At 43.0% G+C, this 27,763-nt stretch overlaps 1 protein-coding gene across 1 annotated transcript; it reads right to left on the minus strand.

Annotated features, from left to right (window-relative positions):
• Nucleotides 1–1,029: 1,029 nt before the first annotated feature.
• OPRK1 (opioid receptor kappa 1) lies at nucleotides 1,030–27,763 on the minus strand. Its single transcript, XM_068983720.1, has 3 exons — nucleotides 27,507–27,763; nucleotides 11,240–11,592; nucleotides 1,030–1,562 (listed from the first exon to the last, which is right to left on the minus strand). Exons 1-3 carry the CDS (start codon nucleotides 27,761–27,763, stop codon nucleotides 1,030–1,032), a joined length of 1,143 nt encoding a protein of 380 aa, XP_068839821.1.

Genomic DNA, 27,763 nt, shown 5'->3' on the forward strand with positions numbered 1-27,763 from the left:
CCTGGGAGTGAGCTAAATAGTTCCTGATTCATTAGCATATGAGTTCTGAGCCCTGTTAAAGGGCTGACAGTGCTGAGGGACTTAGAGTATGTGACACATGGCTGATCCCAGACAAAAGCTTATGCATCAGCGAAGCATCTTTGCATCAGCCCTAAATGACTCAGGGTTATATCAGCATGTCCCAGGGAAGCCACTTGGTGGGAAGACAAGCCCATTCCTTATTTGCACATATACTATTATTTACAGATAAAACTGTACATTTTTTTTGGTGGTATTGAAACCACTTTGTGTCTCTTAACAACAGGACATGCTTTATCATGAGGTTATCTGTCTGAAGAGCATGCTAAAAACAAACCAACCATAGTTTTCAAGAAATTAAACGATGTCGGAAAATACCTTTTGTATATTTAAATAACTTCGTAAACATCAGGATAATTTTCTGCTACACGTGAACAGCAGACACCCCAGGGGTGGAGTCTTAAGCTGAAATCCTCACCCTGCAGCTGTAGGAAATGCATGTCCACTTGGCATAAAGTGAGCTGGACAGGGCCCTGGACATGGGTCTTCTTCTTACCGAGGTCATTGCTGTCTGAAGTTGTGTCTGGACTGGAGAGCCACTAAGCTCTGGAATCACTGCATTTTTCTTTTTCCTAAATAGAGCTTTGAACACCACATTGCTTAGGAAAATCTCAGCAGCATGGGTCCTGAATTAAAGGTAGGGAACCAGAAGAAAAAGGCTTATTTCTTGGTTCATCAAAGGAACTGGGAGTCAGCACCGCTTCTCTGCCCTAGAAGGGGCTGCATCTGCTCGCTCTGATCTCCTGTGCTCCATCCCCAGGGCCCTGATGTTTCCACCGACCTGAGTCGCTAACACAGCCTGCATCTTGCGATCTCAGAACCACAAGATTTCTAAAAGTTTGTTAAAATTTCTCCCTTTCCATCTCAGACTGCGGTAGTAATCTGAGTTAATCCTAGATCATTGAACTCTTCTCTACCCGGAGGACTATAAGAGGACATCTCCACGACTAGTCATACTGGTTTATTTACCCCATCAACCTCCCTCACATAGGCAGGATCCTGAACGGTATTTCTGACCCTGCTTGTGCTCTGGCGCTCCATCCTCATCTTGATGGGAAAGCAGAAGTCCCGGAAACACCGCTTGAAGTTTTCGTCAAGGAAGGCGTAGAGAATGGGGTTCAGGCTGCTGTTGGTGTAACCCAGGGCGATGCAGAAATAGTAGCTGGAGAGGGCAGCCGTGCTGTGGGCGGTGCTCCCCAGGGCCTCCACGAGGATGAAAATGTGGATGGGGGTCCAGCAGACGACGAAGACCGCCACCACCACCAGCACGAGCCTGGTGATCCGCCGCAGGTTGCGGTCTTTCTCTCGCGAGCCGGAGAGGAGGCGGACGCTCTTTAAGCGCAGGATCATGAGGGTGTAGCAGACAATGATAATGAGGACGGGGATGACGAAGGCGAAGACGAAGACACAGACCTTCATGAACAGGTCCCACCAGGAGTAGTCGTCATCCGGGAACTGTAGGGAGCATTCGATGACTTCCATGTCTGCAGGAGCGGACAAAGCCACAAAAGGGAAATCCGTTAGCCAAGGGTTTCAAATGTGGATTTCAATACCTTTCATTACAAAGGTCCAATTATGGCGAGGTGATATTACCTGAAGCTGATCACCAAGCTAGGAATGAGGGCCGTGTGTATTAACCATCCTTTTTTTCACACAAAGAACAATGAAGTCAGAAAGGTTACCATTCACTGGTAACAAACACACTGCTATAGAGTAAATAAGATTATCCAGCAGTACGAATTATCTAGTTGTGGAGGCTGGTTTGATGCCGACTATTTTCAGGAGAGCTACACTGTTAATTTACCGCAGGAGTACTTAACTTGCATACCCATGTATTAACAATTCTCCCAGATCTAAGGCTCTGGCAATAAAAGCTAGTGGTAGTTTAGTCACTAAGTCGTGTTGGACTCTTGCGACCCATGGACTGTAGCCCACGAGGCTGTAGCCCCCATGAGATTCTCCAAGAAAGAATACTGGAGTGGATTGCCATTTCCTTCTCCTATCTGCAATAAATGATAAAATATTGCAAAACCAGCCATTCGACTTAACAAAAGCCAACTTGCCAGAAAAACCTTAAGTGGTTTACAGGAAATCACTATGTAGGTCCATAAGCATGTAAACAAAATTTGTCTAAATACCACCCAGCTGCTGTGATTTAATAGAACCAGTGGTGGTCATTGTGATTGAAAGCATTGCTGAAACATGAGAGGAAACTTTTGAAGAAGAAAGAGGAGGAGGAGGAAAGGAGAGGAAAGGAAACAGAAGAAAGGGGAGGAGGAAGAAGAGAGTCAGTATTATCATCTTCAAGGAAATTCACGAATCAGACACATTTTTTACTTTTGCCAACAGTGACTATGTAACAGGGAAAACAAATATATGATTACTTAGCAAATGACTTTAGTTTGCTCTGCTGTTCTTTGCTGGACAGCATTCTCTTTGGAGTGACCATATTAGAAAGAGCAGAGACTCAGGACAAGTTCCTTTTATAATATTTTCCCAGAGGCCACCCACCCTCCCCAAGCTCTAGCCAGTGAGCCCAGAGCAGGCTAAATTCTTTTTGCCCTGATTCTTCTTTACAGATAAAGAAACAATGAATGATACTAAGCTGTAGTTTTTTATAATGAAAACGTGTCTTCTGACATTGGAAAATCTACTTCAAAAATAGCACAAGGATATTTTTCAAGCAGTGAAACAGCTCTATTAATCATGTTTTCTAAAACATCTTAATGTGCTCCTAATCATATATAGTAAAGTAATGCTCAAAATTCTCCAAGCCAGGCTTCAGCAATACGTGAACCATGAACTTCCAGACGTTCAAGCTGGTTTTAGAAAAGGCAGAGGAACCAGAGATCAAATTGCCAACATCTGCTGGATCGTGGAAAAAGCAAGAGAGTTCCAGAAAAACATCTGTTTCTGCTTTATTGACTATGCCAAAGCCTTTGACTGTGTGGAACACAATAAACTGTGGAAAATTCTGAAAGAGATGGGAATACCAGACCACCTAACCTGCCTCTTGAGAAACGTGTATGCAGGTCAGGAAGCAATAGTTAGAACTGGACATGGAACAACAGACTGCTTCCAAATAGGAAAAGGAGTATGTCAAGGCTGTATATTGTCACCCTGCTTATTTAACTTCTATGCAGAGTACATCATGAGAAACGCTGGACTGGAAGAAACACAAGCTGGAATCAAGACTGCTGGGAGAAATATCAATAACCTCAGATATGCAGATGACACCATCCTTATGGCAGAAAGTGAAGACAAACTAAAAAGCCTCTTGATGAAAGTGAAAGTGGAGAGTGAAAAAGTTGCCTTAAAGCTCAACATTCAGAAAACAAAGATCATGGCATCTGGTCCCATCACTTCATGGCAAATAGATGGGGAAACAGTGGAAACAGTGTCAGACTTTATTTTTTGGGGCTCCAAAATCACTGCAGATGGTGATTGCAGCCATGAAATTAAAAGACGCTTACTCCTTGGAAGGAAAGTTATGACTAACCTAGATAGCATATTCAAAAGCAGAGACATTACTTTGCCGACTAAGGTCCGTCTCATCAAGGCTATGGTTTTTCCTGTGGTCATGTGTGGATGTTAGAGTTGGACTGTGAAGAAGGCTGAGCGCTGAAGAATTGATGCTTTTGAACTGTGGTGTTGGAGAAGATTCTTGAGAGTCCCTTGGACTGCAAGGAGATCCAACCAATCCATTCTGAAGGAGATCAGCCCTGGGATTTCTTTGGAAGGAATGATGCTAAAGCTGATACTCCAGTACTTTGGCCACCTCATGGGAAGAGTTGACTCATTGGAAGAGACTCTGATGCTGGGAGGGATTGGGGGCAGGAGGAGAAGGGGACGACAGAGGATGAGATGGCTGGATGGCATCACTGACTCGATGGATGTGAGTCTGAGTGAACTCCAGGAGTTGGTGAATGACAGGCGTGTGCAATTCATGGGGTCGCAAAGAGTCGGACACGACTGAGCGACTGAACTGAACTGAATCATATATCCCTTTGTAAAACAAAATCTATCTTGGAATATCAATTAGACATGCTTTAAAACACAAAGAATATAATCACGGCAGCCAATTAATGAAGATGACTATTTCAGAGACATCTTTATCAACTAAATACCAGATCAAACCTTCCAATAGTAAATGAAAACTCCCAGGTTAACTTATAATTTTTGATTCCCTAAAAAGCTCCTGTCCTAAATACTATTACTAGGAAGACTAAAAGAAACAAACAAGCATCTCACTTAGTCTTTGCTTTAGTATTTACGGGAATAAGAACAGTTAAAATCACCTTTTAAAAAATTCACCACTATTATCATAGTTCAAAATGTATTTATTTAACAACTTTTTAGGATGGCACATTGCAATCTGGCTTCTTTGAAGTTTCTTTTTTCTTTCCTGCTTAAATTCTGTGTATTCCAACAGTGTCTTTCTTGTGGTTGACTTCAGCTTGAATGTCACTTTAAAGACATTTATACAGAGTTTCCATGGTGGCTGGATGGTAAAGAATCCACCTGCCAATACAGGAGAGATGGGTTCAGTCCCCAATCCGGGAAGATCCCACATGCTGCAGAGCAACTAAGCCTGTGCGCCACAGCTACTTAGCCTGTGCTCTAGAGCCCAGGAGCTGCAGCTACTAAAGACTCCTTGCCCTAGAGCCTGTGCTCAGCAACAAAAGAAACCACCACAAAGAGAAGCCTGTGCACAGCATCTAGAGAATGGCCCCTGCTTGCCACAACCAGACAGAAGCCCACATAGCAATGAAGACCCAGCACAGCCAAAAATTAGTAAATAAAATTGTAAAGAGACATTTATACAGAGGCAGCTCCATTTGAATAGTCCTCTTCTCTGAAATTTATATTCTCCCTCTAAACTATACACTGGAGAAGGAAATGGCAACCCACTCCAGTATTCTTGCCTGGAAAATCCCAGGGACAGAGGCAGCTGGTTGGGCTGCCATCTATGGGGTCGCACAGAGTCGGACTCGACTGAAGCGACTTAGCAGTAGCAGCAGCATACTATACTCATTGTATTTTTTATCATTATTCAAAGACAGAAGCCAGAGAGAAAGCAGACAGTAGCTCTTTGTAATAATATGTTGCCTTTCCCAATGTTTTTCTCTCTATCCAGAATGTAAACTATCTTAGGGTAGGGACCCAGTCTGCCTTGAATAATATTCAATTCCTGCCACACAAGGAAGCAGGAACATATGGTGTTTGAGGAGAATAAATTGTTAAATAAACAAATGAATACCACATGGAAATCCTTGAAAATATGGACTCAGTGCAGTAGTCATTATGGAAGAGTAATCTGATAAGATAATCAAGGCAACATAAGGGCTGATGTTTAATCTGGGGACATCTTTTAACTCTGAGGATTAGCTTTCTCTTGCATGCAGTAGGAACTCAAAAATGTTTAATGATTTAAATCATTTAAGCAGTGATTTAGTGACTGAACAAGGCACCCAACATTGGAATACCCAAATATACAAAGTATATACACACAGAACTAAAGGGAGACATAGATAGAAACACAGTAATTGTAGAGGAATACAATACCACACTTTCAACAACAGGCAAATAATCCAGATAGAAAATCAATAAAGAAATGGCAGATCTGAAAAAATTAAAAATAAAATGAACTTAACAGACATCCACAAAACATTTCACTCAAGAGCAGCAGAAGACAAATTCTTCTTAAATGTGCATGAAATAGTCTACAGTATATATATGTATATATATATATATATGTATATACACACACATCATATGTTAGGACATGGAGCAAGTCTTAACAAATTAAGAAGCTCAAAATCATATTAAGTATTTTTTCTGACCACATGAAAATAGATACCAATGACAGGGAAAAAAATGGAAAATTCATAAATATGTAGAAATTAAACAATACAGTCTTAAAAACCTAGGAGTGGACACAGAAATCAAAAGGGAAATAAAACATTGCTTGAGATGAATGAAAAAGAAATACAATATACCAAAACTGATGGGATGTAGCAAAAGCAGTTCTCAGAGAGAAGTTTATAATGATAAACAGCTACATGAAGAAAAAAGTAAGATCTCAAATAAAGAACCTAACTTTACACAGGAAGGAACTAGAAAAAGAACAAACTAAGCCCAAAGTTAGTAGAAGGAAAGAAATGAGAAAGAATGAATCAGAAATAATAAATAGAGACCAGGAAAACAATAGAAAACAGCTGCTTTTTTTAAAGATAAAAATAACAAAACCTCAGCTACACTAAGAAAAAAGGAGAGAAGACTCAAATAAGTAAAATTATTAACATAAGTGAAAGAGGAGACATTACAACTGATAACACAGAAATGCAAAGGATCACAGAAGGTGACAGTAAACAATTATATGCCAACAAACTGAACAACTCAGAAGAAACAGATAAACTTCTAGAAACATACAACCGACCAGACTGAATCTGAAGACACAGACATTGATCTGAATAGACCAATAACAGATACAGAGATTGGGGCTAAAGAAAAGCCTCCTTACGAGAAAAGTCAAGTGCCAGATGGATGCAGCCAAGCATTTAAGATGCATTGGTTGAGACTTCCTGTCCAGGTGGCTGTGTTCTACTGCACTGACACCTGGCTCCCTTCAGTGAGCTTTCTCCACGAACGTGACTCTGTGAACCACCAATGCCAGTCAGCTCTGCCTCAAGAGCATGGAGACGGCCTAAAGGACTCTTCTCGGTCTGCCATGGATCTGGACACACATGAGATGCAGCACGCCACAGTGAGCAGGCTAGCGGGTCTGCAGACAGTCTCTCATCACATAATCAAGTGTGCTTTACAAAATAAAAGACTCATAGAAAGGATGGAGCCCTCCTACAACACTAGTTTTCTCTCACTTCCTCCTCTTTGCTGCACAAACTTATTTATCCTCTGCTGACACTGGTGCCTCTTTTCTCCCATCACATCTGCACACGTTCATCCACAGCAACTCCTTCCAGGAAAACCCGCATCTATCTTTATTTCCTTTCAAAACCCTAATTGAAACCCAGTTCCTCGAGAATGTCATTTTCTGACAACAATTACAGGAGTAGTGGTTAAGTCAACAGGTATAATGTGAAATGTAAAAATCAATTCTTTATTTGCCCTGGGAAAAACCATCTCTCTTCTTTTATTATTAACCCCAGTCTTCTCACATTCATGGAGCATCTCCTTTTGAACCTAAGTTATTACACACCAACCCCTAAGGCTCAGAAAAGTTTCCTGCAATTTTATTTCATGTGTTGTGTGCATGAAGAAGCAAAATCCTATGTGTAATTGTTGTTGCTGTTGTTCAGTTGCTAAGTCATGCTCGACTCTCTGCAACCTCGTGGACTGCAGCACACCTCTGTCCTCCATTGTCCTCCATTGTCTCCCAGAGTTTGCCCAAATTCATATCCATTAATCATATTAATTAATTAATACTAAATAGTACTCTTGCCTGGAAAATCCCATGGATGGAGGAGCCTGGTAGGCTGCAGTCCATGGGGTCGCTAAGAGTCGGGCACGACTGAGTGACTTCACTTTCACTTTTCACTTTCATGCATTGGAGAAGGAAATGGCAACCCATTCCAGTGTTCTTGCCTGGAGAATCCCAGTGACAGAGGAGCCTAGTGGGCTGCCATCTATGGGGTCACACAGAGTCGGACACGACTGAAGCGACTTAGCAGCAGAAGCAGCAGCAGTAATTAAATTAATAATATTGTGATGTAATTAGTGGAATTAATCATATTTTAAAGTTCTTCTCTAGTAAAGCTTGGCATTTCTTAAAATTTATCAAATTATCGCAGCTGTAATTTTTACCAGTGCTGTCCTTGAGTTTAGGTTGAACCTATACCATAACAGGATTAACTCTCCTTTCTTGTATTGCCCATATGTCTAGATTACAGTTTTTTAGATAAGCTCACAGATGGTTACATAGGACCTTAACCTTTCTCAGCTACTGATTGGCAAAGGAAGGGATATAACTCTTATGTGGGGTTTTAAAACTCTTCAGTTCTGCTCCTTTGTTCTATGTGATTGTTGTTATCCTTGTATAATCCAGCAGTGACTGCAATAGTGCCTTAATCATAACAAGAATTTAGAAATGTATTCAAGAAATGATACAAGAGCAGCCTATAACCTGACATACTATGCAGAATGGTTTAAAATATGCTTTAACAGAGCTAGGTAAACAAATGTATATCTGACATCTGAGCTCTAACTTCATTTTTGTCTGAACAAATCACTTTTATACTTAATGGGGAGCCAACCAGCTTGAACTTTAGAAAGAATAATAGGTTTTGACGGGAAAATCTATCAGATTTCCTTCAACAGGAAAGAGATGTTAGATAGGAAACGTCTTTATATCTTGCATTAAAGGAACAGGAGAAGGATTTTACAGGTTTTAGGGGTCCACTGTGGTTCCTTTGCCTTTGTGTGAAAGGGCATTCTTGGTGGCTCAGGTAGTAAAGAATCTGCTTGCAACGCAGGAGATCCTGGGTTTGATCCCCGGATCGGGAAGATTCCCTGGAGAAGGGAATGGCAACCTACTCCAGTATTCTTGCCTAGAGAATTCCATGGACAGAGGAGCCTGGTGGGCTACAGTCCATGGGGTCACAAAGAGTCAGATACGACTTTGCCTGTGTGTACTGATAGCTTAACATCTGTGGTATTTACATTGTAAATTCATTTTAAAAGAAAAAAGATTATGCTTCATTTAAAAATGTGTACCATGCAGGAGAAGCTATGGTTTTAGCATCTGCCTTTTCACTACGACCTGGAAAGTCTCTGCTTATCTGTACTCACAGGTATCATGAACCTCTCTCATAACCTGGACCATTTAGACACCTGCTACTGGACATGGAACAACAGACTGGTTCCAAATAGGAAAAGGAGTACATCAAGGCTGTATATTGTCACCCTGCTTATTTACCTTATATGTAGAGTACATCATGAGAAACGCTGGGCTGGAAGAGCACAAGCTGGAATCAAGATTGCTGGGAGAAATATTAATAACCTCAGATATGCAGATGACACCACCCTTATGGCAGAAAGTGAAGAGGAACTAAAAAGCCTCTTAATGAAAGTGAAAGAGGAGAATGAAAAAGTTGGCTTAAAGCTCAACAGTCAGAAAATGAAGATCATGGCATCTGGTCCCATCACTTCATGGCAAATAGATGGGGAAACAGTGGAAACAGTGTCAGACTTTATTTTTGGGGGCTCCAAAACCACTGCAGATGGTGATTGCAGCCATGAAATTAAAAGATGCTTACTCCTTGGAAGGAAAGTTATGACCAACCTAGATAGCATATTCAAAAGCAGAGACATTACTTTGCCAACAAAGGTCTGTCTATTCAAGGCTATGGTTTTTCCTGTGGTCATGTATGGATGTGAGAGTTGGACTGTGAAGAAGGCTGAGCACCAAAGAATTGATGCTTTTGAACTGTGGTGTTGAAGACTCTTGAGAGTCCCTTGGACTGCAAGGAGATCCAACCAGTCCATTCTGAAGGAGATCAGCCCTGGGAGTTCTTTGGAAGGAATGATGCTAAAGCTGAAAGTCCAATATTTTGGCCACCTCATGCTAAGAGTTGACTCATTGGAAAAGACTCTGATGCTGGGAGGGATTGGGGCAGGAGGAAAAGGGGATGACCGAGGATGAGATGGCTGGATGGCATCATCGACTCGATGGATGTGAGTCTGAGTGAACTCAAGGAGTTGATGATGGACAGGGAGGCCTGGCGTGCTGCGATTCATGGGTAGCAAAGAGTCGGACACGACTGAGCGACTGAATTGGACTGAACTGAAAGCAATAAATAGCTCCCCTCACCCCAGTGAATTTATATCAAAACAAACATATTTTCATAGCTTTATCTTTCACTAGTAAAGCTAAATTCCTAGAGCAGAAGTTCTCGCCTTGGCTGTAGGTCAGAGTCATCTGGGGAAATCTTAAAATTCTTGACACCCAGACTGTGCCTTGGATCAATTAGACTGAACCCTCCAGAGAGGGACCCAGGCAGCAGAGCTTTTCTAAAGGTAAACTTCCAGGTGATTCTAACATGCATCCCAGAGTCAGAAGCACTGTCCTGGAAATACAGAGAAAGCATCAAGTCCTGTCTGCATGGGGTGAGAAGCAATGAGTCCAAAGTTTGATGGCTTTGCTCATCTGTACTATCATCCATTGTGACCCTGATTTTGAATGACTTACCTTCAGAAGAAGGCTTCCCTGTGGGCTCAGTGGTAAAGAACCTGCCTGCCAATGCAGGAGACATGGATTTGATTCCTGGGTTGGGAAGATCCCCTGCAGAAAGAAATAGCAACCCATTCCAATACTCTTGCCTGGAGAATTCCATGGACAGAGGTGCCTGACACGCTGCAGTCCATGGGGTCGCAAAAGAGGTGAACATGACTTAATGACTGAACAACCACCACCAAATAAAGTTGCCATGGAAATTAACCCCTTAGAAAAAAGAGTGAAGAGGCAGCCTATGACTTTAATGACTTAGGACCCTTTTTAGGGAGGAAAAAGAGGAGCAAAGTCTATCTTAGAATTGCCAGGATGCGACAAAATTGTATTTTAAAAATCCACATGCCTGTGGTTCCTTACTTTGTCCTCACCCCTCCAGGCTCCATAAGCACTTTCTAAGTAGGGGATAGGATGGTGTCTGTGTTCTGGCCACATTATCATCGCATCTTGTGTTAGACAAAGGAAGGAATGCAAATTGTTTCCTTTCTCATTTTCCATGAATTTAGGCATTACATTTCTGTTGGCTTTTGGCTTTTCTTCTATACATGAGTCCTGCTGCTGCTAAGTCGCTTCAGTCATGTCTGACTCTGTGTGACCCCACAGACGGCAGCCCACCAGGCTCCCATCCCTGGGATCCTCCAGGCAAGAACACTGGAGTGGGTTGCCATTTCCTTCTCCAATGCATGAAAGTGAAAAGTGAAAGTGAAGTCACTCAGTCGTGTCTGACTCCTACTGATTAAGCGTTTGTATAACTAGAAGCTACATTCTAAAAATGAAATAATGTAGCTGAATCACATTTCTGTACACCTGAAACTACACCACACTTCAATAATTTTTTAAATAAAGCTATACTCCAATGATTTTTTTATTTTATGAACAGAGTCTTATTTTTTTAATGGAAACAGCCATCCTTACCTTCCCTAACTTTGGTTCCTCCAAGGACTATGGCAGAGATGCCAACAGATGAAGACAGGATCCAAATACAGATGTTGATGATCTTCGCCTTCAGGGGTGTGCGGAAGTCAAGAGCCTTGACAGGGTGGCACACGGCGATGTAACGGTCCACACTCATCATGGTCAAGGTGAAGATGCTTGTGAACATGTTGTAATAGTCGATGGAGATGACCACCTTGCACAGCACATCCCCAAAGGGCCAGGAGTTCATCAGATAGACCGTGCTCTGGAAGGGCATAGTTGTGGTCACCAGTGCATCTGCCAAAGCCAGGTTGAAGATATAGATGTTGGTTGCTGTCTTCATCTTTGTGTATCTAAGAGACAAGAAACAAGATCATTTCTTTCCATCTTCATCCCATAATCATGAGGTAAACGTTTCTCTGGATTACTGAATGTTTCATCCACTTATTCTTTATGTATTTATCATCCAGACATTAGAGGCAGTAGAAAAATGGGCAAATATTTCCAACTTTTTTAAGCTTTTATTCTAGTGCTTTGTTCCAAAATCTATTTAATTGTAAAAGGGTAAAGAAATGAGTTGGATAATCACTGACTCAATTGACATGCGTTTGTGCAAACTCTGGGAGATAGTGAAGGACAGGGAAGCTTGGTATACTGCAGTGCATGGGGTCGCAAAGAATCGGACATGACTTAGGGACTGAACAACAGCACAAGAAACAAGTAGGCTTCCCTGGTGGCTCAGTGGTAAAGAATCTGCCTGCCAATGCAGGAGATGTAAGTTCAATCCCTGGGTCAGGAAGAACCCCTGGGGGAGGAAATGGCAACCCACTCCAGTATTCTTGCCTGTGAAACCTCATGGACACAAGAGTCTGGCAGGCTACAGTCCTTGGGGTCACAAAGAGTTGGAAATGACTTAGCAACTAAAAACAACGACAACAAAAGAAACGAGAATAGATAGACAAATGGATAAATGCACACACAGATCTTGTCAACAAACTTGTGTGTCATATAGGTCTTTATTTTGTGACTAACATTTTAATCCTACACAAGATTGCTTGGCTTTCATTATTTTTTAATGCATTTTTTTTTCACTGTGTAAAACAAAGATAAAACATACCCAACTTTTCCTTAAGGTTACTTTGAGAAATCAGTCATTGTAATTATGTCTTTTGAAAATCTAAATGGTTTTTTATTTTTTAAATAATTCCATTTCAATGACTATAGCACAACTAAGTGTAGATTTTTTTAACCAGTGACCCACACCTTTTAATTTAAAATATGTTATGTAAAAAAAACAAAAAACAGGCTGAGTTCTCTTATACACAATATAGTATGAAACATAATCTGGTATGGTATGTGAGAAATGAATCTGTTCCTTTCACTTTCATCTTGGGAGGTTTATAAAGCACACAATTTGTTTCATCTTCCAACTGAGGGAACAGAAAATTTCAAAATAAGTCAGAAAGATGGCTTTTAAGCCCAAATTACTTTCCATTTTCACATGAAGTTTAGAACAATTGCCTCTTCTACTAAAACTGAATTAATAAGATTGTTTTACTTAGAGAATGCTTCCTCGGGGATCTATAGGGCAGGAAATGTTCGAGACTACCTCAGCAGGTTTTCTGAAGCCAGATGCTAAGGTATGGTGAGGAAATCCACAGGGAAATGATTTTCTACACACCTCAGGGTTGTGGACCTAATCACAATTAATTCAACCATGTCCCATGTATCTTCAAGGAGCCAGACTTTTTTCCATACTAGGGCCCTGAGTTTAATCGAAGGTTATTTGTAAGGAGCTGATTACAGAAAATGACTTCTGCTTGGACTATAAAGTATTATCAGTGGTATGTGTTGATCATTGTGTCTGTCCTATCTTTTTTTTAATGCCTGAGTAATATTTATATAAACCACTTCTTCTTTATCCATTCATCTGTCAGTGGACATTTAGGTTGCTTCTATGTCTTACCTATTATAAACAGTGCTACTATGAACACTGAGGTACATGTATCTCTTCAAATTAGAGTTTTCTCCAGATATCTGCCCAGGAGTGAGATTGCGGGATCATATGGTAGCTCTAATTTTTAAGGAAAAGCTGTACCATTATTCACAGTGGTTACACCCATTTATAGTCCTATGAATAGTGTAGGAGGGTGTGTTTGTCGCTCAGTCGTGTCTGACTCTTTGCAACCCCATGGACTGTAGCCCACCAGGCTCCTCTGTCCATGGGATTCTCGAGGCAGAACACTGGAGTAGGATGCCATTCCCTTCTCCACGGAATCTTCCCAACCCAGGGATTGAACCCAGGTCTCCTGCATGGCAGGCAGATTCTTTACCATGTGAGCCACTAGGGAACATTATCTGTTCAAATACTGTCTTCTTGAAAATATGGTTTTATGTTTGAAAAATGCAGCTTACAACCCAGCCTCTTACTCTTTCAATCCCTAATACTAGCAAAGACTTGAGCCAGCAACACCTGTGACTTCTGCTCTAATGTTTTGTAACGTGATATTCTCCTCTATCTTTAGGAAGTTAGGCTGATGTTCTCTGCCTTACACATTTAGGTGGACCTGGGTTCTAGTCCTTAATTTTCCCTCCAACAGACAGACTTTGGAGAGGTCACTAAAAACCCTGAGTTTCAGTTTCCCCACCCTGGAATGGGAAACTTATTATCTCAGAGCAGTCCTGAGATAACCAAGGGAAGGCACCTGATCTGGATTTTGTCTGGAATTTATCGCAGGCTTCCAGTTCCTCTCCCTGCTCTAATATGGGTGGAAACTACCAGTTACCAGAGGAAGAGGAAGGGAACACAGTTTGTAGTTAACACCTCTGGTGGTATTTACCCATTTCAGCTTGAATAGGAAAGATAAAAGTAAAAATGAAGCCTGCAGCCTTACGTGCTAGCACACCATGAATGGAAAGACACATGAGTTACAATAAAACAGCATATGTGTCTTTTAGGTAATCAAAAAATACTGGATGATAACTTGCCCTGAGCTTTTCAAAAATATTTTTATTAGATGTGTGAAATTGCTTAAGGCTTGAACTTTCAAAAAGTTCAAACCCTGTCATCAGATCTCAGAATGAGACAGATGACTACCTGCAACAAAGACATCTATATCGCAATTAAACTAATTGCAGCAGAAGTTGGTGCTCCCCAAGAAACAAGCTCTGCCCATACACTCCCTGTGGGGGCTCTCTGTTACAGCCCGAGGGCCAGAGGTGTCTTCCAGGGATGGAGGGAGATGCTGGCAGCCCCTGCCATTGAGACCCTTGCATCTGCCGACATCCGATATCTGAACATGGGGTGGATCGTGCTCCTGATAGTAATCGTAATAACCGTTTGTCTCCGAACACTCCCTATGTCACACTCTGCTGTGCGCTCCACATGCCGTATCCCACTCAGTCCTGAAAGTGACTCTGCGTGGTGGGTACCAGCATCCTCACTCTAGAAACGAGGCACTGAGAACTGCAGGAGGTTTTAAATGTCTCAAGAGTCGCATGGTTAGAAGAGGCACTGCAGGAACTCAGACCCAGGGATTTGAGCTCATGCCCACATTCTGGCATCTCTGCAGCACTTCATAACTTACAAAACCCACTCAGTATTTTTACTTCCACATATCCTATTGGATTTTCACAACAACTGCTCTTCGAGTTGCCCAGGGGAAGTACGCCTTTTCCCTAACATGGCTGAAGAAAGTAGACTCAGGAGAGTAAATTGATTTTTCTAGTGTCAGAGAGGGAGGGGCTCTGTGGGAGGACAAGGAGGGGGCAGCCGGTCTCAGCCCCCACTCCAGGGCTCTGGAAGACATGTCCTTACAAGCCTACAACCCTGAAAAGGAGAACTCACAACAGGTACAAGTATTAACAACAGATTATGAGTACAAGGAATATATATTAAGTCTTTTATGTGCTCCACTGGACTGGATCCAGTGAACACAGGATTTTAAGACCTTCCCCCAACCTCAAAGACAAACTGGTTGAGCCCCTGGGTATGGGTATTGTTTGCATTGAACCAAAACAGAACAGCATGTGTTATTTCAATTATTATCTGTCTGCTGGTGGAAATAAACGAGTAAGCTTTCTCACCAGGATCAGATAGGAAATCACTTTCCATTTCATCCATGCTGCCTGACAAAGACTCACAAGTCTTTCAAGTAAAATGGCACTGTGTGAGCGGGAATTCTTGGCTTGTGTGGAGCAGCTGGGGGTGGGTTGGCAGCGGGCGGCCGCACTTTTTGGTGTACACGCTGCAGGAGCGTGTGGCATTAAGAGAGCAAAGTGTGTAGGCTGTACCCGCTAAACTCGCCAGTGTCACAAACCTGGAAACAACGGTGGGATGCGGGAAGCAGGCCAGGAAGAGGATCAGGAGGGAGCCCAGAGTGCCAGGCATGAGGAAGTCAGCACAGGGCAAGGTCATGGATGGTGTCCCCAGGAGCTTAGAATCTCCCCATCACACAGAACTCAAGATCTTCCTAGCATGGTCCTCATCAAGAGAGATTTGTTGAGTGGCTTCTAAACTGGCAGCCCTATCACAGCTGGTGTGATATCGAGGGGAACAAAGGAATCTGTGGAGCTCTCAGGAACCAACGTCACCAAGTAGAGATTCTAGGAGAGCAAGGCTCTCGCAGGAGAAACTGACTCAGAACCTATCACCAGGCAGAGATGTTAGGAGACCATGGCTCTCACAGGAGAAACTGACCTTGTGACACCGCAGGCTCACGGCTTCTGTCCTGCCCTGCACCTGCCCGGTGCAGACAATCCAAGTGAGACTTCATTCTTGGAGCATTACTATCCCTTACTATTGAGGTGTGCTGCTCCAGTGTTTTTCCTTAAATTTAAATGAGGCTTTTTAAATCAGGAGCTGCTTTTTAGCTTTGGTGCAGCATAATAAACCCCTAATCTTGATGGCTAATCACCATATATCTTTAAACACAGACACGTTCTCAGGTTTGTGGATTTCAGTATTTTGTGGCTCGTCCCTGCCCTTGTCCACCAGGCTGACATCCTCTCTATGTCTTTAGTCGGCTCATGCTCCCACCCTCAGCCGCATCTTCTCATCATTTCAACACCAAGTCTCAGCGCCTACTCCATACCCAGCAGCATCCTGGATACTGAGGCGACTGAAAAACAAGTTTACACAGATCCTGCCCCCAGGATCTTCTAAATTAATTGAGTCAAGATTGTAACACAAAGTAGAAGAATAGACTACCTGATGGGAAGAACTGACTCATTGGAAAAGACACTGACGCTGGGAAAGATCGAGGGCAGGAGGAGAATCTAATCTCTAATAGGTAAAGGAATTCAGGGCCATATTCCAAAGTTTCTTAAGGAGTCAGAAATTGTACCAGAGAAATGACAGGATACTCGGAATTCCACTCCTTCCAGCAGCTAAAGATTGAAAGGCATTCTGGTAAGGGTGGGTAACTGTACCTTGCAAGGGCAGGAAGCATCTGACATGAGGAGGGAGGGCCTGAGCCAGAAGGGAGTATCAACATAAAATACAGCATGTGACCCCTCGGTAGACAAAGGCCATCACGCAGATGACGGTGTTTCAGCTTGTCCACGAGCAATGCCCGTGGTTTGCAGGAGAGGGAACTCAGTGAAGAGGAAGTGAGTGATCTCCTCAAATTCGAGAGACCATGGGAAAAGAAAAATGTGAGCCTTCTGAGTAGACACAGAATCTCAGCTTCAACATCACAAAAAAGCAAACACCCTACTGGCCAATTATCTGAAGAGACTCATTTAATACAGCAAATACCTAATCGCCATCAGAAAGCACCTGAACAAATGCTGATCTGGTGAAAACATCAGTGTAACCTGCCCCACGGGCAGCTGGCCGCTACCCCACAAGCTGGGGCTGGACCAAGAGACGCAAGGCCTGAACACCAAACTCAGGAAGGGGAGGCTTTGCAGGCCCAGGGAGGAGGCACCCCTCTTTAACCAGTGGTGGGAGAACAGCACAGTGAGGGTGGGCTTCAGCATCTTTTCTCTGAATGACGTATTCATCCTCTTGGGCATGTTTTCCAGATACACAGCACTCTAGATTTTATGTTTAAAATAACCAGACATTGGGGACTTCCGTGGTGGTCCAGTAGTTAAGACTCTGTGCTTCCAATGCAGCAGGCGTGGGTTCAATCCCTGGACAAAGAACCAAGATCCCATATGCCATGTGACCTGGCTAAATAAATAAACAAAATTTGAAAAAGTAAAATAGCCAGACATGACAGCTGTATCGATGCAAATTCTCAGGGGAACTTTTTTAAAAAAATATAATAAGTTTGCTTCATTAAATTATCCAGATATTTCCAGTTCATTTCAATGAATTGGCTAAACATCCTTTTAGATTGTTTACTACTGAAATTATGGTTCTTTACTAAAGGGCAGTAGCTTGTGATTTCAAAAAAAAAGGTGGGGGGGGATCGAGCTGCTGTTTCTCAATGATCTGACTTTGAAATAGCCTCAATTGATGGTATTCTAAAGGCGTCGTATTCATGTAGGTATCAGGCCCTTAAAACTGTACCACAAGCTGAGCAAAAGCTCTGAGGAGAACAGAGAAGGAACGGGCTGTAGCCCAGCCCCAACTCCTGGGACTGCAGGTACCAGGCTGGCAGTGAGGTGCAGTCAGAAGGCAGACAGATACCTCCTCAGGTCCTGGTGGGCTGTCCTTGAGGGTGCTGTGGGGCAGGGGAGGAAGCAGTGTGGAAGCAGTGCATTCCCTGCCTTAGCCCAGGCCCCAGCAAGTGCTCCCCTCCCCGGAGTCACAGCCCTGTTCCCCAGGAGGTACTGTCCAGTGTGTCCAGAAGTGCACACAGGGTGAGTGTTTATCACGAAGGACACAGCAACCCACTCCAGTACACTTGCCTGTGAAAGCCCATGGACAGAGGAGCCTGGTGGACTCTAGCCCATGGGGTCTCAAAGAGTGGGACACGACTTAGCAACTAAACAACAGCAGCAGGTAGAAAACTATTAATACGAATCTCAAATGACTGATGCAGTGTTTCCCAGCGTATAACTCTCTGGATACCTAGACGTATGTAGACTTCTGGAATTATTTTCCCATTTTTATACAGAAAACTGACCTAGCTAAGGTGAGCCACAGGGCGCCACCCAGAGGCAACAAGGTCACTCTCCTGCTCTGTCTTCTGTGGGAAGGAAGAACCCCTGCATTAGGTGGAAAGCAACACAGCAAAGCAGAGTTTGGAGTTGTGCTCAAAAGAATTAATATTCAACAGAATCTCGGACGATCACTCTGATTGTTACAGCCTATCTCTAAAGGCATGTAACTCCAGCCATGCTTAGTCTGAAGGCTTCCCTGCTCAACCTCAGATCAGTTCCTTTGGGGTATCTCAATTCATCCACATGTTTTATGTTTTTCTCATTTTTCATTTAAATTCTGACTTGCTTGGTCAGTGGAGTGAGTTAAATAAAAACGCATAAGCCTTTTACAACATTATCCCCACTCCTAAATTCCATTCTTCTCATGCAAGTCTTCCTTATTTAAGATATAAGCCAGCATTCCAAACAAAGAGAGAGAGAAACAAAAGACACTGGCTGATTTTCTGTTGAGGAATACATGAGTGTTATTCTGAAACCATCGTTTGTTAACTAGGTATTTTATAAAGCCTGTAAAACCTTCTACCTCTGAAACACAGAAGCCAAATCTTAGAAAGGAAATCTTGCAGACATACGATTTTAGGTTTTTAGCTGAGCACAGAGGCACTTCTCCCATGGAGCAGGGCAGCAACAATTGAGTGTCTCCACAGGTTAATCATGGACTTCCCTGGTGGCTCAGACGGTAAAGCGTCTGCCTACAATGCAGGAGACCCAGGTTCAATCCCTGGGTTGGAAGATCTCCTGGAGAAGGAAATGGCAACCCACTCCAGTATTCTTGCCTGGAAAATTACATGGACAGAGGAGCCTGGTAGGCTACAGTCCATGGAGTCGCAAAAAGTCGGACACGACTGAGCAACTTCACAGGTTAATCTAGGGAGAAGGAGATGCCAACTTCCCAGTTCTCATGAAGATGCTGCCTGCTACCTAAAGACATCGCTGGGCAGAAAATGGATAGAAGCTGCCAGTTCCCAGCGAGAAGTCAGTCCCTCCTAAAAATAACTAAGACAGATGCCAAAAAAACTGTGTCAGCAACAGCATCCAAAAGTGATTTTGAAGACTACAACTTTGCCTGAGTCTGTTAAATCTTAGGAGCTCTGTACCTGATAACCACGTTGCTTGTTTTTCTCTTTCTTTTTATTTTTTCCTGTTTTTTTTTTCCTTTCCCTTTCTTTCTTTCTCCCTCCCTCCCCTCATTTTTCCTTTCCTCTTTCCTTCCTTTTCAAGCAATCATGCAGTCTCTGATCTCTGAAATAGCTCCATGAAGATTTGGGCTTCTGGGACCACATGTCCCACATGGAAGAAAATAATCTCATTTAGCTAATCCATGTAAACAGTGGCAGTGAGGCCAATTTCTCTTTTAAGAGCTTGTCAAACACTAAAATTACTTTGGGACATTCAAGATAGGCTCCTCTGAAAATAATTTCTGAAATTATTTTTCCTATGCTTGCTTTAAAGGAAATGTTGAGCACTGATTCCAAGAGAGGATCAGGATAAATTACAACATGCTCATTTTTTTCTAATCAAAGCCTAAGGTAAGCCTGCAGTTGAACAGGAAGCAGTGAGTAGTTAATGACGACTACACACCTCTGCTTTCCTCTCACATCTCCCTACATTTCATCAGGTGACATGATCTAAGTCGGCTCCCAAAGTTACCCCTTTGGGGATATTCCAACACTGCCCAGGCTGAATTACAGGGAAGCCAAAGTCTTCTACGAGTGAGACAAAGTCACCAGAAGACTGATCCCTTTATTGTGTCTTTATCGTGATAGCAAAGAATTAATGAAAACTAATAAGAAAAGGCACAACTTATAAGATCAAGGACCAAATAATTTTCTGATTCCTGTAATTTTTTCTAATAATTTTTCCTTGATTATCCTTATATTTTCTGGAGAAGGGAATGGCAATCCACTCTAGTATTCTTGCCTGGAGAATTCCATAGACAGAGGAGCCTAGCAGGCCATGGGCTGGCAAAGAGTCCATGGGGTCAGAAAGAGTCAGACATGACTGAGTGACTAACACTATCCTTACATTTAACTTAAAAAGAAACATACCTTTATAAGAGTAAAGCTTTTCTTTAAACAAACAAACAAAAATACCCTCTTCAGTATTCTTGCCTGGAAAATCCCATAGACAGAGGAGCCTGGCAGGCTACAGTTCATACAGTCAAAAAGAGTTGCACATGACAGACGGGACTGAGAACAAAGAGATGAAATGAGGTAAAATTAAGGTTAAATGGGGTCGTTTCCAAGGCAAACCATTCAATGCCACAGTAATCCAAGTCTATGCTCCAACCAGTAACTCTGAAGAAGCTGAAGTTGAACGGTTCTATGAAGACCTACAACACCTTTTAGAACTAACACCCAAAAAAGATGTCCTTTTCATTATAGGGGACTGGAATGCAAAAGTAGGAAGTCAAGAAACACCTGGAGTAACAGGCAAATTTAGCCTTGGAATGTGGAATGAAGCAGGGCAAAGACTAATAGAGTTTTGCCAAGAAAATGCACTGGTCATAGCAAACACCCTCTTCCAACAACACAAGAGAAGACCCTACACATGGACATCACCAAATGGTCAACACCGAAATCAGACTGATTATATTCTTTGCAGCCAAAGATGGAGAAGCTCTATACAGTCAACAAAAACAAGACCAGGAGCTGATTGTGGCTCAGATCATGAACTCCTTATTGCCAAATTCAGACTTAAATTGAAGAAAGTAGGGAAAACCACTAGACCATTCAGGTATGACCTAAATCAAATCCCTTATGATTATACAGTAGGAGTGAGAAATAGATTTAAGGGCCTAGATCTGATAGATAGAGTGCCTGATGAACTATGGAATGAGGTTCATGACATTGTACAGGAAACAGGGATCAAGACCATCCCCATGGAGAAGAAATGCAAAAAAGAGAAATGGCTGTCTGAGGAGGCCTTGCAAATAGCTGTGAAAAGAAGAGAAGTAAAAAGCAAACGAGAAAAGAAAAGATACAAGCATCTGAATGCAGAGTTCCAAAGAATAGCAAGGAGAGATAAGTAAGCCTTCCTCAGTGATCAATGCAAAGAAATAGAGGAAAAGAACAGAATGGGAAAGACTAGAGATCTCTTCAAGAAAATTAGAGACACCAAGGGAACATTTCACGCAAAGATGGGCTCAATAAAGGACAGAAATGGTATGGAGAGAAGCAGAAGATATTAAGAAGAGGTGGCAAGAATACACAGAAGAACTGTACAAAAAAGATCTTCATGACCCAGATAATCACGTTGGTGTGATCACTCACCTAGAGCCAGACATCCTGGAATGTGAAGTCAAGTGGGTCTTAGAAAGCATCACTACGAACAAAGCTAGTGGAGGTGATGGAATTCCAGTGGAGCTATTTCAAATCCTGAAAGATGATGCTGTGAAAGTGCTGCACTCAAAATGCCAGCAAATTTGGAAAACTCAGCAGTGGCCACAGGACTGGAAAAGGTCAGTTTTCATTCCAATCCCAAGGAAAGGCAATGCCAAAGAATGCTCAAACTACCGCACAATTGCACTCATCTCACATGCTAGTAAAGTAATGCTCAAAATTCTCTAAGCTAGGCTTCAGCTATACATGAACCATGAACTTCCAGATGTTCAAGATGGTTTTAGAAAAGGCAGAGGAATCAGAGATCAAATTGCCAACATCCTCTGGATCATGGAAAAAGCAAAAGAGTTCCAGAAAAATATCTATTTCTGCTTTATTGACTATGTCAAAGCCTTTGACTGTGTGGGTCACAATAAACTGTGGAAAATTCCAAAGGAGATGGGAATACCAGAGCACCTGACCTGCCTCTTGAGAAACCTATATGCAGGTCAGGAAGCAACAGTTAGAACTGGACATGGAACAACAGACTGCTTCCAAATAGGAAAAGGAGTACGTCAAGGCTGTATATTGTCACCCTGCTTATTTAACTTCTATGCAGAATACATCATGAGAAACACTGGGCTGGAAGAAGCACAAGCTGAAATCAAGACTGCCGGGAGAAATATCAATAACCTCAGATATGCAGATGACACCACCCTTATAGCAGAAAGTGAAGAGAAACTAAAAAGCCCCTTGATGAAAGTGAAAGAGGAGAGTGAAAAAGTTGCCTTAAAGCTCAACATTCAGAAAACAAAGATCATGGCACCCAGTCCCATCACTTCATGGGAAATAGATGGGGAAACAGAGGAAACAGTGTCAGATTTTATTTTTTGGGGCTCCAAAATCACTGCAGATGGTGACTGCAGCCATGAAATTAAAAGACGCTTATTCTTTGGAAGAAAAGTTGTGACCAACCTAGATAGAATATTGAAAAGCAGAGACATTACTTTGCCGACTAAGGTCCGTCTAGTCAAGGCTATGGTTTTTCCTGTGGTCACGTATGGTTGTGAGAGTTGGACTATGAAGAAAGCTGAGCACCGAAGAATTGATGCTTTTGAACTGTGGTGTTGGAGAAGACTCTTGAGAGTCCCTTGGACTGCAAGGAGATCCAACCAGTCTATTCTGAAGGAGATCAGCCCTGGGATGTCTTTGGAAGGAATGATGCTAAAGCTGAAATTCCAGTACTTTGGCCACCTCTTGCAAAGAATTGACTCATTGGAAAAGACTCTGATGCTGGGAGGGATTGAGGGCAGGAGGAGAAGGGGATGACAGAGGATTAGATGGCTGGATGGTATCACGGACTCGATGGACGTGAGTCTAAGTGAACTCTGGGAGTTGGTGATGGACAGGAAGGCCTGGCATTCTGCGATTCATGGGGTTGCAAAGAGTCGGACATGACTGAGCGACTAAACTGACTGATTCAACTTGACAAGTGTCCTTATAAGAAGAAATAAAGATACAGAGAGTAGGAATGTCCACACAGAAGGATGACCACATGAGGACATGGTGAAAAGGCAGTCACCTGCAAGCAGGGACACTCAGGAGGAACCAAACCTGCCACCACCTTGATCTTGGACTACCAGCCTCTAGAACTGCAAGCAGAGAACACAATTTTGTTGTTTAAGCCACTCCGTCTGAGGTCCTTGTTATGACAGCCTTAGCAAGGCAGATTCACTAGAAATCTGAGAAACCTACAAGACAATCCTATAGAACCATCCAGAAGGAGGGAGGGCAGATGAGTCTGAAGTAGGGACGAATAAGTGGAAGAGAGATACACAGGTTTAGGACAGTTCAGAATTTCCCTGACAGTTCTAGCCACAAGAATGGATAATACCATCAAGAGTGATGGTCAGTTTGATGAGCCATCTTGGCCAGGCCACAGTCTTCAAATACTCAAACACTCACCAAGATGCTACTCTGAAGGTGTTTTGTAGATGTGGTTAAAGTCCGTTATCAGTTGATCTTAAACAAAGGAGATGATCCTAGAGTACCTGGGTGGGCCTGATCTAATTAGTCGAAGGGTCTTAACTACAGGGCATACAGCTTCCCTGAGAAAGAAGAGATTTACCTTAGAAGTGCGTTCTGCCTCTCCTGACACCTATCCTCAGGGATACAGACCTGACTGGCCAGCCCCACAAACACCTAAGCCAAGTCTTTGTAGTAAACCCCTCCACACACACATATCCCCTACTGGTTCTGCTTTTCTGGCTGAATCCTGACTAACATGAAGAGAGTGCAAAGAAAGCTAAGAAGTCTCAGGAAAAGACAATTATTTAGGACACATCAGGGAAAAGGAGCCTGTGATGGAGACTGACGAGAAACCCAGTGTGTGTGGAAGGAAGTCAAGAAGAAGGTGAGATTGGTCCAGCATGCTGAATCCCCATGGACTTTAAGGGACAGCCAGCCTGAGACATCACCTGGGATGTGAGACCTATACGTCCGAGAGAGGAGCATCAGGGAGGAAACTCAAGTGCCCTGATTGAGGAACAGATGGACGACACCAAAGCGATGGGCAGGGGTTATTCCTCCAAGAGGTTTACCCAAGACAGATAGGAGGAAGAAAGGACGTTAGCTAAGGGAACATAATCTGTTAAATGGGTAAGGGGAAACATACCCATGGGCTTTCCAGATGGCTCCAGTGGTAAAGAATCCTCCTGCCAAAGCAGGAGACACAAGAAATGCAGGTTCGATCCCTGGGTCGGGAAGATCCCTTGGAGAAGGAAATGACAACCCACTCCAGTATTCTTGCCTGGAGAATCCCATGGACAGAGGAGTCTGTCCATGGGGTCATAAGAGTTGGACACAACTTAGCAACTAAACCACCAACCACCACGCAGCTTTACCAGCCTGGCATATATTAGGTGTTCATTAAATGTTAATTGTTTTCACCAAGAGAGGAGACAGCCATATGTGTTGGAAGTTGTGGTTAGGGTGGGAAACGGAATATAAGGTATCAGAGGTGGGGCTGCCTGGCAATGTCCCAGGCGTGGGCTGGGTGGGCATCATAGCACTCACTGCAGGTGACCTGCACAGGAGAGGTGAAGAGAACACGGGGTTAGGACCCTGAGGATCATCATGGGCACCCCAAGGTGTTGGTGGGACCCAAGAACATGAATCAAGGGCTGAGGTAAGACCTTCCTGAGCCAGGACCACAAACTCCTATACCTGGAGAGAGGGAGGCTGCAGTGCTTAAATTTTAAGGTGTTCACAGTGAAAGGTTACAGAACCCTAACACTGAGCAACTATAGTAGTTGCTACACATTAAAGGAGGAAAATCCTTGAAACATTAGATGATCTTCAGAAGATACTGGATGACATTCCAGGTGCTGAAGGGAGAAAAGCCATTGGTAAGGCAGGTCTACAGGCAGTCGATGCTTCTTCCACAACCCTCACGTCCTCCCAGGTTTGAGATGGCCATCCAGACCTGCGCCTGCCCTACCATCCAAGCATCTAAATTCCATCTCTAGGGTGATTTCCTAGGTGACTCAACCAGGACCCTTTGGCATGTTCAATATTTTAAAATAACATCCTTTTCAAAAGTGATCCTCCATCTTTTCAAGTGACACTGCTCAGCCAAGTCAATCACAAAAGCCGCACTTGAACTCCACCCTCTTGTTCTGCTCTGAGTTCTGATGAGCACACAGTGTCTGATGCCTGGCTCCAACCTTTAGTCCTTTTTTCTCCTTAGCAAAATAAACCCATCCATCAAGTTTTCTTCTGAGGTTTTATTTTTCAGTTCTCTGGCCCTGTATCAGTCTAAACAAATTCTAAACGCTTCTTAATGCTCTTTGCTATAGATTTAAGCCAACTATTGTTTCGATATTTGGCTTTCCAAGATGATAATAGAACTCTTCACTCCTCATTTACTATCAAATGTAGTGGGCAGATGCATAATATTATTACATGAACTCTATAACTCTTTTTGTATTTTTAGCTGAATTTATCCCCTTTTCACAAACTTTAGTCTTGGATGTCTTTGAGATAGACATATTTAGCTTATACTTATATTTTTTTGTACTTATCTTGAAAATTCTAGTCAATCTACAGTGATTCTTCTTTCTTTCTGACATGTCTAATGCTCCCCCATGGAGTTATCTTTTCACATATTTTAGGATTCTTTATTCTTTTTAATCCTAGACTGCAGGGCTATACAAAGAGTTGTAGAGCAACTTAAAAAGCCCTCTAAAACTCAAAACTCCAAGTTCTCTTTCAAGTGACAGTAAGATGTATCTGTTTCACTCAAGCACTCAAGTATGATGGAGCAGGAACAGAGTGGGTTTCCTCCTGGCATCCCCTTTCTCTGTAACAATGTTTTATTATAAAACAATGGCCTCTGTAGCAAAGATCTCCTAGAAATTTTAATTATAGTTTAGAGTACAGCTGTTCTTTCATTTCTCTTGGTTACTATAATCTTCTTTCTAATGGGAGAGTAGCCCTGCAATTACTAATGATTTGGAAGAACACTTTGCTTGTAAAATATTACTTCTGTAGCCTGTACTCATCACTGATAGAAGCCCAGTGGAAGGCAATAAGCAATTGTGGAAAGCAAGGTCACCAAGCTAGAGACACTAATTGTAGGTGAAAAGAGCTTTATAATATGTATTTGGAGGCTTAAAAGATGGTTTTCAGTTCTGTAGCACAGATGAGGATAAAAGTGGTGACATTCCCAAGTCAGAGAGAGAGAGAGAAAGGAAACAGGTATTTGAAAGATTCATGCTACTGCAGATATTGTCTTTAAAGTTCACAATAAATAAAGAGCATGTTTCAAAACTAAAGATTAAAAAAAAAAAGTTCTTCATCCTTTCTGTGCCTCTAAGCAGAGTGACTTGCATTCTTCCTTTATACACAGGAATGTCTCATCTTCGTATTCACTCTCAAATGTGCAGCTGAAAACCATGAAGTCTCCCAGAAAGGGAAATTTCTCAAAGGGTATCCAGACAATGGTAGGATTTCTGTTTTTTTTCTTGTTTCCTTTGTTATGAAAGGCCAAAATACAAATCACTTCACTTTCTAGAAAATTAGCATATATGCAGATATTTAGGTATTTATTATTGGAAGCTGACTTCAATAGGCCCACAAAAGAACAATAAAAAGAAAGGTCTAGTTCCCATGGTGGGAGATAAAAAGCATGGAAGCCTCCAGCACCCATACTGTAGGAGACAAATACTAGATGGTTTAGGTACCAAAGTGACTGGCATTCTAAACAAATAAGATGGCATGTCAGTACTACAAGGCTCACATGTGGATACCTAAACAGTATACTGGATTTGCTTCATAAACCATAACACCATTCTGATGAGTCACAGGAAATCCTGAATTCTCCTCAGGGCATTGAGTGGGCATGAATTTTATCTAAAGAAATATTTGCAAGGGCAAAACAAAGTGCTCCAAACTGGTGCAGGCAATCAGGCAAAAGGCCAGGCAGTTGGACTAGTTTACTTCCCAAGAGACACTGACTTTGTCTCTTGCAGGGACACCCCATTATCTCCATCCGAAGGGCCTTCTGCAGGGATTTGGGGCGCAGGGGAGGGTCACTCTTAAACCTTCAAGTCACCTCTGGTCTCTTGGATTCGTCCTGTGCGAACCTCGCAGTCCCACAGCAAAATGTCTCCCAGGAAATCTCACTTCGAAGAGGCCGCCCCCTGAACCTCTCCGGAGCCCGGACGGAATGGGGTCCCCACTACCCGGCTGGCGTCCCTCCGCGCGTCCCGGTGACCAGCCCTACCCTCCCTCCGGCTGCGGCCACTGTAGCGCCGGGATCCCGCGCTCACCGGATGATCACGAACATGACCAGCGAGTTGCCCACCAAGCCCACGACGAACACCACGGAGTAGACGGCCGTGATGACGACCAGGATGACCGGGGAGATGTGAGCCGGCTCCAGCAGCACGTCCTCCGAGCCCGCGCTGCCGTTACCGTCCGGCTCTGCCCAGCCCGGGAACCAGCCGCTGCCGTTGGGGGGCAGGCAGGTGCTCGGGGAGCAGGTGGGGCCCGGCTCACCGCGGAAGATCTGGACTGGGGGCTCCAT

Source organism: Capricornis sumatraensis, chromosome 11 (assembly GCF_032405125.1).
Source record: "Capricornis sumatraensis isolate serow.1 chromosome 11, serow.2, whole genome shotgun sequence".
NCBI lineage: Eukaryota > Metazoa > Chordata > Mammalia > Artiodactyla > Bovidae > Capricornis > Capricornis sumatraensis.

What these genes read in the sequence shown, in the direction of transcription:
- OPRK1 (XM_068983720.1), bottom strand. Translation starts at nt 27,763, where the DNA reads ATGGAGCCCCCAGTCCAGATCTTCCGCGGTGAGCCGGGCCCCACCTGC. An exon ending in GTCATGTTCGTGATCATCCG is followed by an intron (nt 11,593 to 27,506) that starts GTGAGCGCGGGA and finishes CTTGTCTCTTAG; the next exon opens with ATACACAAAGATGAAGACAG. An exon ending in AGGAACCAAAGTTAGGGAAG is followed by an intron (nt 1,563 to 11,239) that starts GTAAGGATGGCT and finishes CCGCTCCTGCAG; the next exon opens with ACATGGAAGTCATCGAATGC.